The 15,213-nt window shown below is 40.9% G+C and overlaps 1 protein-coding gene across 1 annotated transcript in view; it reads right to left on the bottom strand.

Annotated features, from left to right (window-relative positions):
* Window positions 1-6,396: 6,396 nt before the first annotated feature.
* Window positions 6,397-15,213, bottom strand: part of LOC121960119 (fibroblast growth factor receptor 1-A-like) — a 10,178-nt gene continuing 1,361 nt past the window's right edge. Inside the window, exons 2-13 of the mRNA XM_042509721.1 lie at window positions 14,517-14,707; window positions 13,421-13,565; window positions 12,716-12,906; window positions 12,462-12,607; window positions 11,896-12,017; window positions 11,070-11,180; window positions 10,790-10,980; window positions 10,168-10,290; window positions 10,020-10,090; window positions 9,315-9,452; window positions 8,538-8,643; window positions 6,397-7,674 (exon numbers count right to left, since the gene is read on the bottom strand). Of these exons, the coding sequence (XP_042365655.1) occupies window positions 7,600-7,674; window positions 8,538-8,643; window positions 9,315-9,452; window positions 10,020-10,090; window positions 10,168-10,290; window positions 10,790-10,980; window positions 11,070-11,180; window positions 11,896-12,017; window positions 12,462-12,607; window positions 12,716-12,906; window positions 13,421-13,565; window positions 14,517-14,707 (1,610 nt within the window). The 3' untranslated portion in view covers window positions 6,397-7,599. The remainder of the gene's footprint in view (window positions 7,675-8,537; window positions 8,644-9,314; window positions 9,453-10,019; window positions 10,091-10,167; window positions 10,291-10,789; window positions 10,981-11,069; window positions 11,181-11,895; window positions 12,018-12,461; window positions 12,608-12,715; window positions 12,907-13,420; window positions 13,566-14,516; window positions 14,708-15,213) is intronic.

The following is a 15,213-nucleotide window of genomic DNA, read 5'->3' as shown; positions in this document are numbered from 1 at the left end:
AAATGTGATGCATGAAGTGCGGCCGTGACGTCACCGTTCTCACTGCATCTGCACATTGCCAGTTTCCATGGCAACAGATGGGGTGGCATTTTCAAAAAATGACACTCTGGAACCCGGTTTCAAAAGTTTGTGTTTTTAGGCCCCCAAGACGCTGTTGTCGTGTAAACGAAAGGTCAAACCGCTGCAAAACTTTAACGTTTCATACGAGAATTGTTTTGTGTAAGCGGCCCTATAAGGACCACGGCCGCCATCAGACAGCCCAGTGACCACATGTCGATGGCTTCAGAACAGCTATCAACCTCTTGTTTATACACTCTTAGCGTTAAAATGCAGCTCATCTTCTTTGCAGCTTCTATGTTTTTCCAACTTTCCGACCTCAAAGCTCATGAACACAACAAAGTCCAAAGACCGACTTCTGGACTCTGACACGACGACCTTCTGGCATCGCATGAATGCAGCATTGGCCTAAATCCTAACCGCCAAGGGGGCAGCAATACTTTTCAACACGGGAACACATTTTGATCAAACACTGGCATCCAAAATCACGCACTGGGGCGACGTGATTCAAAGGCAGCGTAAAGAGGGGACTTGGTGGAGGTCCCGTAGCGATCTCTTTGTTAAAAGGGCAAGAGACTTACTGTTTCATACTCCGTATTGCCTGGGAACACGATTCTGCAGAGGACCACGGCCGCCATCAGACAGCCCAGTGACCACATGTCGATGGCTTCAGAGAACGGAAGGCCCAAAATAATTTCTGGAGCTCTGGATGTGGAAGAAAAGATAAACAATGTTATATTGTAAGAACTCAGACAAAACAAAGAGAACAAATTTCAAACTAAATGAAGTGAGGAACCCTTTAGGACGTTTCTAACTTACCTGAAGAAAGTGGTTTGCAGAGTCATGCCGGGCCTGGCTTCAGACTTCGGTATGGCCAAGCCGAAGTCTATGAGCTTCACTTGGAAAGGTCGTTTCCAATGATTCACCAGCATGACGTTGTCCGGTTTCAAATCTGTGTGGATCACCCCGACGCTCTTCAGCGCCTCGAGCGCTGTGGCCAGCTGCAAGCACAAGGTCAGAGACACAGTTCAGAAAACATGGTTCAAGCCTTTGAAATCTGAGCACACTGACTTGATTTCTTTCAAAAAACATCGGAAAAGGATGACAACAGGAAATTGCCCAAAAATTAGCTAGAAATTTGTCAAACAAAATTACAAGCAAATTCATTTTGAAGTTTAAAAAAGAGAAAGAAAATCTATATCAAGAAAGTGTTAACAACATATTTTTCTGTGATAGAATTTTAAATAATTGATAATAAAAATAATAATTAGATATATATTTTTCAAGTAATTTTCTGTCTCTCATTTAAAAAAAGATATCTAATAATATCCCTTGGCCAATTTAAGCAAATTTCCTTGACACCTTTTATGTTATTTTTTGCAGTGTGCAGGATATTTATTGCTATGCTGCTCATTACAATTTTTCCTGTGTTTTTGAAAAAAATCAAACCCATTTTCTCAGGTTTCAGAGGTTTGAATGCTTGAAAAAGGCTTCTAAATGCAGCAGAAGCAAACTGATGTAGATCCAGGTGTTAGAGGGTTAAAGCGTTCATCTGCGGCGTTCATACCTGTTGGACGATGGTGCTGATGTCACTCAGACGCATCGGGGCATGGCAGATTTTCACGACGTAGTCCTCGAGGCTGATGTCCAACACCTCGAACACCATCGCTCTCCCGTGGCTCGTGTGGAACCAGCCGAAGAACTCGACGATGTTTCGATGTTTGAAGTCGTGATTCATGAACTTTCTCATCATCATAATCTGGAGACACGAGACAAACGAGACAGCGATGGTTAAAATAAGTTCACGTGTATGAAAGAGAAAAAATAAAGGCAGAGCTTCAAACTCATTACAGATCGTTGCATTATTCTCCATAATTACTACATACTCCACTACATACTTACTACTACTCCATAAACTTAAACTTGTCCTTTTGTCGCCTGAGGTTAAGGACATAACCCTCAAAGTGTTTTAGTTATGTCATAAGTTTATTTTGAAAACAGAGGTGTATTTTGAGAATGTAATGCATAAATTGACACGCTGTCCCTGAGCTTCCAAACCTGACGCGGGAGGATAACTAGCATGTCACGTTTTGATATGAGCTCCACTGAAAAGCAACGATACGTTACGAGTTGATATGAGAACATGGTTGATTTTTTTTTGTAAAAATCAAATTTGACCAGATGTCTTACCTCCCGTTCTTCTTGGCCGTGGAATTTGGGGATCTTTATAGCCACGTTTTGTTTCGTGTCCTTCTTCCAGCATTTCACCACCTTTCCGAAGCCGCCCTCTCCCAGAACACTGACAAACTTGAAGTTGCTCGGGAAATTGCTGAAGTCATCGCCGGAGATGGATGGTGAACTAGAGTTAGTGTCGGCCATTTTCTTTTCTCACAAAGCTGAAAACAAAGAAAAGTGAATTTTGTGTCATTTAAAGGAACATTACAGAGCACACATCTTTATTTCTTCATCAGGAGGTTGGAAATCCAGTAATATTACATTATATTTTGCATGGCAAAAATAAAATTAACTCACTAACTCACTAAATTTACTTATTGAACTTGGTTTCCGTCTGTAATGATAATTTCATAACAGTGCACACTTGTGATATTTTGCATGGCAAAAGTATTGATTATTTTATTATATAAATTATTAATATTATAACTTTTGGTTATAACAGTGCACACTTATTGATTTCCTCTTGGATTTTGTCAGTATTGTGATATTTTGCATGGCAAAAGTATCAACTATTTTATCATATAAATGATCAATAATGACCAATACAGACTGTAGCTGCCTACTAAAGTGATAAAATCACTGGCTTTTTCAGGACATTAGATGCCTTTTGCTGCCATAAAAATAATAGGTAATAAATCACAATGAATGTTACTGAAACATTCAACATATCACAATAAATTACAAACTTATTTTATCGTGACATGGAATTTCAAATCTTAAAATTTGTTCATTTCTGTAGCTGTAAATCAAAGAAGATTCAGGGTCCAGGAGCACGTAAGCATCAGCAAATGAAGAACAGTAACTTACTTAAATCTGGGTGGTTGGTCTGAGGTTTAAGTCTTGGTGAGGCTCGCTGGTTGACCGTCTCTAACTTGCTGTTGTCTGTGCAGCTGCTCTCATTAAAGTGAGCAGATTCTTCAGAACTTCTCTTTCTGACCCGCGTGTTCCAGAATCCTGATGATGTCACAGCCTTATGATGTCACAGCCTGACATCATAAGGCTGTGACATCATCACAGCCGGACTGCATTCCGAACACGCGTGTTGGAGCGTAAACACGGAGCCTCTGAGATCCACTCAGTGATAATAGAAACAATAGAGCCTGAAACTCCAAACATGAGCCTGTAAACGCACAGTCCCTTTTAATGGAGACACATTTTGACAAATAAAGGCCCGTCTCGATTCGAGGCTCGTTCTGGTTACCATGCAGCTCGATTTTATAGAAGTTATCTGGAAGTTAGAAAATTGAATAGAAAAAAAACATAATAAAAAACACGCAGAATTATCAGAAAAAGAAAACAGCAAAAACATTTTATTTTCAAAAACTACCCGAAACCTGAAAACTAAGAAAAAACTCGAAATCATTTTTTTAAAATTCAAAATTATTCAAAAGAAAATAGTTTGGGATTACTTGTCTGTCAGTTGACTGATTGATGAATCAATGAACTGTTTCAGTTGTGCTTGTATGAACTGATAATTTAATTTCTTACAAAACATCATATTCTATAAACGTATGTTTTCATGCAAGAATATTCATTTGTTAAGTAACTACAGCTGTTAAATTAATGTATTGCAGTAAAAAGTACTATATTTCCTCTGAAGTGTAGTTGAGAAAAAGTATAAAGTGGCATAAAACAAACATACTCTGGTAAAGTACAAGTACCTTTAGTTTGTACCGTAGTACAAAATGTGAGTAAATGTACTTCGTTAAATTCCCACTGAATCTCCCTAAATCTGACGCACTGTTCCTTTAAATGAGGACAGGCGTCTCCTGTGAAACAGACGTCTGCTCGAGTTAAATAACTCGACGACTCGTCAGAGTTTGTGCGGACTCGCGGGCTCGTGGAGGTGTGAGGCGGCCATCTGTCACAGCAGCTAACGGCCGAGCCGTGATGGCTCCTGGGCTCCTCGTTACGGCCCATTAACCTCCATCAGGAGGGGGGAGGGACACGAGCAGCCTCCCCCTCCTCACCTGCAGCAGGCGGACAGCGTCCTGCGAGCTGTCACCGTCAGCAGGCCGCTCGGCTGGTAACAAACATCATTTCCACTTTAAACTGCTGCTCTGAGAGACACACCGAGCTCGAAGATTTCAGATCTTTTTTTAATTTACTGCGTTTAAAAATTTTGGTCAAATAAAATTGTTTCTTCAAAGTTTATGAAAATAGTTCAGCATTTGTTTTTGATTTTTTGTAGGGAGTTTGGTGATTAATATCACCGTCTTGTCTAGTTGTCACTGCCCCAAAGTGTCACCTCCAAAATATTACTCATATTAACGCGTACTGCCCGGAAAGAGACTAAGACCACATTTAGACGTGAATAGCCCTACAAAAAATGGTAAAAAATGTATTTTAGGTTTCTAAAAAAAAATCTGCGTTCATATGATAACATTGTGAAAACGATCCTTGTGTGCACGGATCCACAAAAATGACCGAAAACGCTGTAGTAAGCAGCCCAGGCCAGCAGTTGGTTCTCACGGGATCATTTCCAGTTTACACAGCGACAGAAAGGATGGCGTTTTAAACGATTACACTCTGGAAACCGCTTTCAAAAGTTTGTTTTCAGGCCAAAATGTCGTTATCGTTTGAACGATAAGCGAACCTGCAACAAAAGTTTAACGTATAAGAAGCTTAAAATGACCACAAAGAGATGCAAAGGAACTGCAGAAGTCACAAATTACTGCAAAACAGACAAAACAACCACAAAGGAACACAAAACAGTAACAAAGGGACAGAAAATGACAACAACACCAAAAAAAAGACACACAACTAGCAAAAGACACACAAACAAGTACAGAAAGAGACACAGAAACCAAAAGGAGACACAAAATGACTCCAATCAGACACAACGACAACACAACAGTCAAAACAACCACAAAGAAACCCAAAACTACGAGACACAAAATAAATACAATAAGATGCAACTACACAGTCTGTGTACAGAACGCAACAAAATCACCACAAGGAGACATAAAATGACTCCAAAAACTATCAAACCAATCCGATGCAAAACGACTACAAAGCCTGCATGTCTGTCTCCTCTGAGGCAGGTTGTTTGCAGCGTCTCAGGATTTGAACAGACTCGTTTCACACAGATGTGAAGATCTGCAGGAGCATCAATCCTGAAGAACACGAGAACATTTCTCTGGATCGGACTCAGATCTCTGAGGAGGAAATGGATGTTTTTACTGCTGGAAACAGGAAGCGACGGGATGAAGGGAGCCGGTACGAAGCCGCAACAGACACACACACACACAGACACAGACACAGACACACACACACACACACACACAGACACACACACACAACCTGAACCTAAACAAGCTTCTATTCCCACAATTCATCTCTTTTTTCACAGCTAATATTCAACCAGGGGAAGCTTCCTGTTGGAGACACCAGGACTCATGTTTTATCTTCCTCGCCAAGGTCGCCGTTCTCAACATCCTTTTAAAAACTGTGGATGAGAGTGCACCTTTTCAGTGCTGTGCTCGCTTTTAAACATTTAAAGAATTAAGAATCAAACAACCACAGAAACAAAACAACCAGGAGGAAACACAAAATGACACACACTAATTACAAAAATGGACACAACAACCTAGAGGAGACACAAAACTACCAAAGGAGACACAAAATTACTCCAAAAACTATCAAAACAACCACAAATGAAGCTGTCATTAATGTCGGTATCTGTCTCAGAAAGTTACAGAAATATTTGGAGACGTGACCCTCAGATTTGACACCAGAAAGGTGCTTTTGAACCTGTTTGACCATTTAGCAAACACGTCTGAATTACCAAAATAAAATCAGTTCTTCCATTAAATGCGTACGTTTGTGCCAGATTTCAAGATATTTCCTCATGGTATTCAAGATTTCGTGTTTACAAGAATAAGACAAATAAAGTCCCAGTTACCTCGATCTTTGGCCACTAAAATTTAATCATTTGATCACAAGCTCACTATTTGGTCCAAGTGGACGTTTGTGCCAAATTTCATAAAACTCCCTCGAGGCGTTCACGAAAATGTGGCAGACAACTAGAAAACACAATCCCTCCACAGCCACGGTTACCTCCGGCACGGAGGCATAAAAATCACAACAAAGTCTGAACCGGAGTACAAACTGAAAAAGTATTTTAATACTGTTGTTATTCAGTTATTTTACACATTCAACTAGAAGCTTTCTCTGTAAAAGGCGGGCTGCAAACAGCTGGAGGTTAAGTGCAATGTTGAAGTGTAACACTGACAGACATCGTCTTTGGCAACATGACTTCACTGCGGAGAAATACATAAATATATAGATGCAAAATAAATTAATGAACAAAAGATGAACCAAGAAATAAATCTATTAAGATGGAATTGAGGGAAAATGTTAGATTTCGAGAATAAAGTCGGAATTTTGAGAATAAACATATATAATATGAAAAAAGTCGAACATTACCAGAATAAAGTCGTAAAATAACAAGAATAAAGTTGAAATTTTACGAGAGTAAAGTCATAATTTCAAGAAAAAGTTGTAAAAATATAAGAAAAAAGTCAGAAGTTCTGATAATAAAGTCGTAATGTCACAAGAAAAGGAGATGTAATTTTAGGATGCAACCACTGTTGCCAAGGCGACTTTATTATCAGAAAAAAAACAAATCTCGTAAAATTCCAACTTTATTCTCGTAATTTTATGACTTTATTCTCAAAAATTACGACTTTTTTCTCATAAAAGTGCAACTTCATTCTCCTAATATTACCATTTTTTTCTCAAAATATTACGACTTTATTCTCGAAATCTAACAATTTTTTTCTTTAACATGGCGCTAATCCGCCGTCGCAATCTATAAATAAGTAACACAAATTACAAAGAAAAATCATATTTAAATTTTGTTTTTGATACTAATTTATAAATGTATTTACACATTGCGTGTTTTTTATTTGTTCAGTTATTTTCTTAGCATCTGTGTCCGCCTTTCATTTCATATTTCTCTGATAATTCCAGTTTGGTCTTCCATATAACACAAACTATTATTTACAATATTCACACTGATTATTATGAGCAGAGAGCTCTGATGCGTCGGGCGGCGCAGCAGCAGCTCTCTCAGCCTCCCTCGGTCTCTGGACCCGGTCTGAACGAGCTGCTGCTTCCTGAGGCCCTGCTGGGGAGTCCGGCTCGGTCCAGCTGGTCTTCACATCAGGCTGCTGCTGCTGACAGACGACAGTGAAGCGGCTTCGTCTGAGCTCCTCCGGTCTGGGACCGCCGCCGCCGCCAGCCCGCGCAGCAGAGGAAACAGGATGAAGGTGATCCAGGAAGGAAAAAGGGTCCCAGAACTCCCTATGTGGAGTTAGAGGAATGAGACGAGACGACCGGAGAGTACTGGACCAGAGGAACGGCCAGGTCCAGGTACTCCTGCACAGACACAAGCAGAGGGTCAGATATCTGACAGTGCCAACAGGCACATCAGCCGAAAATCCTAACGACATCGTAAAATCCTGAAAACATCCCAAAGTCCTAGAAACGTCCTAAAGTCCTAGAAACATCCTAAAATCCTAGAAACATCCTTAAAATCCCAGAAATGTCCCAAAATCCGACGAACATCCTAAAAATCATAGAAACTTCCTAAAATCATAGAAATATCCTAATAATCATGGAAATGTGCTAAAATTCTACAAAGGTGCTAAAATCTTAGAAACATCCAAAATTCACAGTAATATCCTCAAATCTTGCAAAAGTCCTAAAATCCTAAAAATGTCTTAAAATCCTAAAAATGTCCTAAACTCTTGGAAACTTGCTAAAGCCCTCGAAACATCCTAAAATCCTAGAAATTTCCTAAAATACTAGAAATGCTCCAAAATCCTACAAATGTCCTAAATAACTAGAATTGTCCTTAAATCCTGAAACATCCTTAAATCCTGTAAATGTCTTAAAATCCTAGATATCTTAAAAAATCCTACAAAATCCTAAAATCCTAGAAAAGTGCTAAAATTCTAGAAATGTCCTTAAACTCACTTGAGCTACAAACTTGCAAATAAACAGATAATCATAATTTAAAAGGTTTTCTGCATATAAAATATAGAAGTAGATGTGTTACTTGACCTGTAACAGGTGAAAGGGTTAATCAGTGTGAGGGCAGCAAAATAGTTTAAGGGTTAATATAAAACTTTATTTATTTCTATGGAATATAATATTGCAAGAAAAGTCAGTTATTTGAAAATATTGGTTAATAATGAATATTTTTTCGTGTTTTACGGTATAAAAGATGAAAACATTACCTGGTTTGCCATGAGAGAAAGTGTGCGGTCTAAATCTTCCACCAGCTGCTGGAAAGTCGGCCGGCGGGACGCGACGGCGTGCCAGCAGTCTCTCATCATCAGGTAGCTGATAAAGTTCAGAACGGGAAACATTATGGACTTCACTCAAACTTTTCTCATTCTACAACAGTGAAGCACTCACCTGGAAAGCAATAAATTCCTTTGTGACTTCCAGGATGGTTTCCGCTCTACCCGAATGACTACGTCTGCATTATTATTATTTACGGAACAAATATGTCCCAAAAACAAACATGTACCTCCCTCGAAAACAGCACAAATATGTCAAGTTACATCTCTCCCTAGAATTTGTAACACAGGAGTCCCACAGGGCAGCATGTTGGGTCCTTTACTTTTTCTTTTTTTTTTTTTTTTTTTTTTTTAAATAATGACTTTCCGAATGTGTGCAAATATTGTAATTGTCTACTTTACGCCAATGACACTGTAATTTTCAAGGTTCTAAAGATAAAATATTGGCGATTTCTTTTCTTTAAAAAAAAATCTGGTGGTTTGAAAAGATACAATTTAGCTTTTTTTAATCTATTTTGGGCAATTTTTAAAGAAAAACAATGATGATACTTTGTACTTGCATACAGTACCTGAATAAGTTTACTATGCTGCACAAAGAAACACAAACTATTCAAGACGAAGTATTTGGAGCCTGAACACAGATTAACACAGTTACTCAAATGACTGTTGCTGAAGAGAAAATTTCCTTTTGAAGGACGTAGTTTGACTCACAGCTCCTGCGTGCAGGCAGAAGGTTTCTCCATGCGGTGTCCCTCCTTCAGCAGCTTGAAGAGCTCCTCCACAGGGACCCCGGGGTACGGAGACCCCCCGAGGGTGAAGATCTCCCACAGCAAGACTCCAAACGACCACCTGCAGCAGCAGGAAAACACTTGTTTAAACTTAAATTTTGTAATAAGCTGCTGCACCTCTTCATGATCTTTATGCAAAATTCACAATATTTCTGTTATTCTTTTTCTTGGTAATCAAGAGAAGGTCATTGACCAAACTTTTCAAAGTGAACGTTTTTGCCAAATTTGGCGAAATTCCCTCAAAGGCTTTCTGAGATATTGCGTTCAAGCTAATGAGAAGGATGCAAGGTCAAAGTGACCTTGACCTTTTTCCACCAAAATCTAATCAGCTCACCCAAAGTGGATGTTTGTGTTAAATTTGAAAAAGTTTTCTCTATGTGTTCTGGAGATTTTGTGTTCATGGTAATGAAGCAGATGAGGTCACAGTGAACGTGACCTTTTACTACCAATTTAAAAATTTAAGCAATTCATTCTTGAGTCCAAGTGGACGTTTGTGTGAAAATCGTAATGCCTCTGGTTGCAGCTATTGCCAGTGCGGAGGCAAACAAATATAAAATAATAAAAATGAAAACACAATCAGAAAAAAAACTTCAAAACATCGACAGGAAGTCTTTAAATTTAAACTCACACGTCACTCTGGTGTGTGTAGATGCGGTCAAACAAAGCCTCCGGTGCCATCCACTTAACGGGCAGACGACCCTGCGGGTCAAACAAACATCGGTCAGAACACGTCTCATCACGTCACCCTGACGATCAGCGTGCCCGTGAAGCCTCACGTTCGTGGTCTTCTTGTAGTAGTCGATGTGGTGGACGTCTCGGGCCAAACCGAAGTCTGCGATCTTCATCACGTTGTCCTCAGTGACCAACACGTTCCTGGCTGCCAGGTCTCTGTGGATACACTGAGAGGACACGCAAAGGGTTAAAGACATGTTGGTATATATATATATAAAGTGTGTGTGTGTGTGTGTGTGTGTGTGTGTGTGTGTACATGCAGTGCATATATTAGTGATAGTTCTATTACTATTATCATCTAAATAATGAGTTTTTTAGCGATTGTTATTATTAATTTATTTATGTATTTATTTCTGAGTTTTTTTTCCATCTTCTTTTTAGAATTGATTGATTAATTATATGACATGACAGGTTATAGAAATCTGACCAGAAAAAACACAGAAATTTATCCTGATTAAAACCAGGAACTGAGGGAACGCCACCACAGCTGAGAAACACAGAGGCGGGATAAAACCGATAAACAAAGATGAAAAAATAAATAAATACGTTAACAGATTAAGAGATTAATAAATACCATGATAAAAGCAGCAACAATAATAATCATAATTAAATAAAATAATGGATAAATCAAGCGTCCACTAAGATGTTCAGGCTGTAAAATCTGACCTTCTTTGACGCCAGGTACGCCATCCCTCTGGCCACCTGGTACGCAGCAGAAACCAGCTCCCTGATCTCCAGACCGCCCAGAGACGCCCGCCGCGACCCGCTCCAGTACTCCAACCCGGCCGGGCGCCGGGCGCGGAGGTATTCCCTCAGATTACCCTGCGAGGCGTACTCCACCACCACGTACAGCGGGCCTGACGGAGGAGGAGGCGTTATAACGCAGCACACGTCACCGCCGACGGGCGTCACACACACACGACACACACACGACACACACACTCACCGTCCTGCGTGCACGCTCCCAGCAGGTTGATGATGTTCTTGTGTTTGCCGATCATCTTCATCATTTCCATCTCAGAGATCAGGTCGGACAGGTCCTTCTCTGTGGCGTCCGCTGCTCACGACAACGACAAAAAAACATGTTTGTACAGCGTTCACAAACATTAAAACCTCTGGAAGCTCAGACAAACGGTTTGGTTTCTTTTGTAAACATAATGAGCAACTGGTCTGACTGGAAAATTGAAAAAAAAAAAAAAAAAAACTTTAAACATGAAAAGGAAATTACTTTAAAATAAGATGTGGGGAGATTATTAGTTATTAAGCAAAAAGGATACAAAATAAATATATTATGTATTTAAATGTATTACAGAAAAAATAGATTTTATTTTCTGCAGTTTGTTCGGGTCATTTTTTTGTCTCTTTTGATGTTTTGGTTTTTTTTACTTTGCCTCTGAGATGTAGTAGAGTAGAAACATAAAATAGAAAGAAATGAAATGAAATGAAAGAAGTCAAGTATCAGCCAAAAAATTAATAAAATAAAAAATTTAAAAAATACAACGGTCACACCCAAACAACCCTCCTCTTCGTTTTGCTCATTTTCAGGTCATTTTTTGTAACTTCACTGATATCTTGCTAAGTTTTCAGTCATTTCTTGTTAAGCTGCTCGTTGCCTCCACGTTTTTAAAGAAATGAATTGAATTTGCTCAGTTTTCGAAGGGTTAAAAGTAGACAATTGAAGATGGAGAAAAAGGTTATATTGTGAAAAAGAAGTACTGATGTGCAGAATTGTATTATTTTTTCAGTCACTGAGTTCGGCGAGCGGCTCTCACCTTTGAGCATCTTCACGGCCACTTTCGTGAGACGCGTCGGTTTATTTTTGTCGACCCCGACGGCCTCGGCCAGAACCACCTGACCAAAACATCCCTCGCCCAGCGGCTTCCCCAGCGTCAGCCTGAGGACGACACACAACACGTCACCGCACAATGTGTTCACGTCAGCTGTGAGACTGACCACAGATCATCTGATCATCCGAACACCTGCAGAAAAACCCACAGCTGAACGCGGAGTCAGAGCGGGAAAATCAAACAGCGGCGTTCAGTCCCTGAAAGCTGGCCGCGTTCAGTCTCAACACACACTTGGTCTTTTCTCGGGTGAGGACAGAAGTGTCAAACGTCTCGGCCTCCGCAGCTTCATTTTATCAACATTTCCAGGTAAAGAAAATCAGACAAATAGAGCAATAAAAGATAATACGAAGATAACGAGTTAAACCGAGAAAAAGACCAAATAATACACAAACCAATAAACCAGTGAAAGTAATAACACACGCACGTTAAAACCAATAAAAGAAACGAAATCAAGTAAAATAAAATCAAATAAAGCAGACAAACGGTCGTACCTGTCCCGAGGAAGCTCCCAGACGGGATCGTAGGGAAGTTCGTACTCCGACACTCCCGTCAGGATGGTGGTGGCGGCGCTGGAGAGACGAGACTGACGCATCAAACACATCCCCGACTGGAGGGAGGACGAGGACTCGACGGACACCTGCAGAGGGACAGACAGAGGGTTATACAACCTTCCAGAGCCTCGAATAAATCAATAACTAATGAATAAATAACCTATAAACAGTTGCTCTGCCGGAGGAAGCCTCACCTGTCTCCTCAGAGGAATGCTCTTCGCCAGTTTCTGGACGGCCAGCTGTCCGCTGAAGTCGCTCTTCTTCGGGGCGCAGCAGAGTCTGCAGACCACCGCCGTGGCGGTGAGGATGACGATGATGAAGAACCCCAAACAGTAGATGAAGATCTCCAGGTAGGTCTGAGAGGGTAGAGGGGCCGGCGGCAGCTCTACGAGGAGAGAGCACACACAGCCGTCAGAAAAACTCTGCAGGAGAAACTCTGCAGGAGAAACTCTACAGGAGGAGAAACTCTGCAGGAGAAACTCTAGAGGAGGAGAAACTCTGCAGGAGGAGAAACTCTGCAGGAGGAGCAACTCTACAGGAGAAACTCTACAGGAAGAGAAACTCTAGAGGGGAAACTCTGTAAGAGACACTCTGCAGGAGAAACTCTGCAGGAGGAACTCTGCAGGAGAAACTCTGCAGGAGAAACTCTGCAGGAGGAGAAACTCTAGAGGAGGAGAAACTCTAGAGGAGAAACTCTGTAAGACAAACTCTGCAGGAGAAACTCTGCAGGAGGAGAAACTCTGCAGGAGAAACTCTGCAGGAGGAGAAACTCTGCAGGAGAAACTCTGCAGGAGGAGAAACTCTGCAGGAGAAACTCTGCAGGAGGTGAAACTCTGGATCGTTTTAAAGGAGAAACTCTGGATCGTTTCTGTCAGATAAATTAAATGTAGCTGACGTACCGTCGACGACCGTGAGCCAGGCGGAGTGATGCGAGACGCCGATGGAGTTTCCGGCCAGGCAGGTGTACTCTCCTGCGTCGTTGAGCGTCACGTTCCTCAGAGTCAGAACCTCCATCTCTTTATCGGTGGTGTTCAGACCTGCAGTCTGGGGCAAATTGTAAAACAGCAAAATAAAAATAAAAATAAAAAATAACTGAAAATCCACTGATCCGCAGATGTGACGCCTCGCGCTCTTCCTGGTAAACATGGATGTAAACAATGCAGGATTTAAAATAAAAACCAGCTCTGCAAATGTTTTCAGGAGAAGGAAATTCATCCAACACCACTATAAATAACTTTTGCTTGTTTACAAGAAAACTCTGCAGGGCACCTTTAAACCTCAGTGTGCCGTTTGGAGATTTGAAAGACAATTAATGACGGTTTTCATGTTGAGCAGCTGTGCAGAAAATTATTCAAGAGTTGAGTCTGAGCGGGCAGAAACGCTCTGAATATAATCCATGACAAATAAATAAGGCGCTTTCTAATTTTCGTCACTTTAGTTTTCCCGCTGACAGAGTGCATCCCGACGGGACGCTGGTGACTCAAACTTTTTCCTCAAGGATCATTAAACTCTGGTTCCTGACAGAAATGAGTAACTGTTTTAAATACATGCAGAGTTTCCTCTGACCGTAAGGACCGTAATAATCCTCCGAGCAGAGCGGCTGGCTCGTGTTCTCCTCCTCACAGATGTGGTTTCTCTCCTGAACGCAGCGTCACGCCGAGTGAAGGCGGACTGGATCTCCACCAGAGGTCACAAACACACACGCCACTTTTTACAGCGGTGAAACACTGCAGACCTCCATCATGTGATCATCCTGACACGCTGCCGCCCAAATTAGGCTAAAATTTAAACCTTGTAACCTTTTCCAGTGACAGTCAGGACGCTGAGAGAGAGCAGCGCGGATCTCTGACACGACGGCTGGCAGCGTGGATCTCTGACACAGCAGCTGGCAGCGTGGATCTCTGACAGCGTGGATGCCCACCCTTAATATTATTTGACGGTGTTATATTTACCTGATATTTGTAACTTGTGGTCATTAAATTTTGACTGACTGACCTTGAGGACGAGGACGTACGGGTGTCCGTCCGGTGCCTCTCTGCTGCCGTTGACGGTGATGTGTTTGAGCCACTGGATGTGAGGCTGCGGGTCGCTGAACACTCGACACACGAACTCCACGTCTCGACCAACGACCGCGGTCTGGTTGGCCGGCAGCCCGGCCTGCAGGATCGGCCTGTGAGGAGAGCGCTCTGCACAAAGACACGTTTAAAGAGAAAAACGTGCGTTTATCAGTCTGAGAGGACGTCCACGCTGAGACCTCGGTCCTCACTGAGACCTCGGTCCTCACTGAGACCTCCGTCCACACGTCCCGTTTTATCATCCAAACACTCTTAACAAACTGTGTGTAAATTTGTACATTTTAAATTTTTGAAATTTAGCAACCTTCAGTGTCTCAACTCGAGGAAAAAACCAAACCTTAGCAGTAGTTTTTATTATTAGTAGTATTATTACTACTGCTATTATGTCTTCAATAAATTCATTGATTTCTATAATAATAATTTAATTTCATTGTAATTTTTTGTTCTTTGTTTTCAATGAATTCATTTATAACAATTATTTTATGTAACTGCATTTGATGAATTTAATTTTTTAAATGTTTTTATATGAAATGTAGGTAAGAGGATACTATCAAATACCTTTTATTGTTATATTATTATGATGTTTTCAAATAATTATTTCTATAATAATAATGTGT

Source organism: Plectropomus leopardus, chromosome 20, assembly GCF_008729295.1.
Source record: "Plectropomus leopardus isolate mb chromosome 20, YSFRI_Pleo_2.0, whole genome shotgun sequence".
NCBI lineage: Eukaryota > Metazoa > Chordata > Actinopteri > Perciformes > Serranidae > Plectropomus > Plectropomus leopardus.
This window is presented reverse-complemented; position numbering and strand designations above follow the sequence as displayed.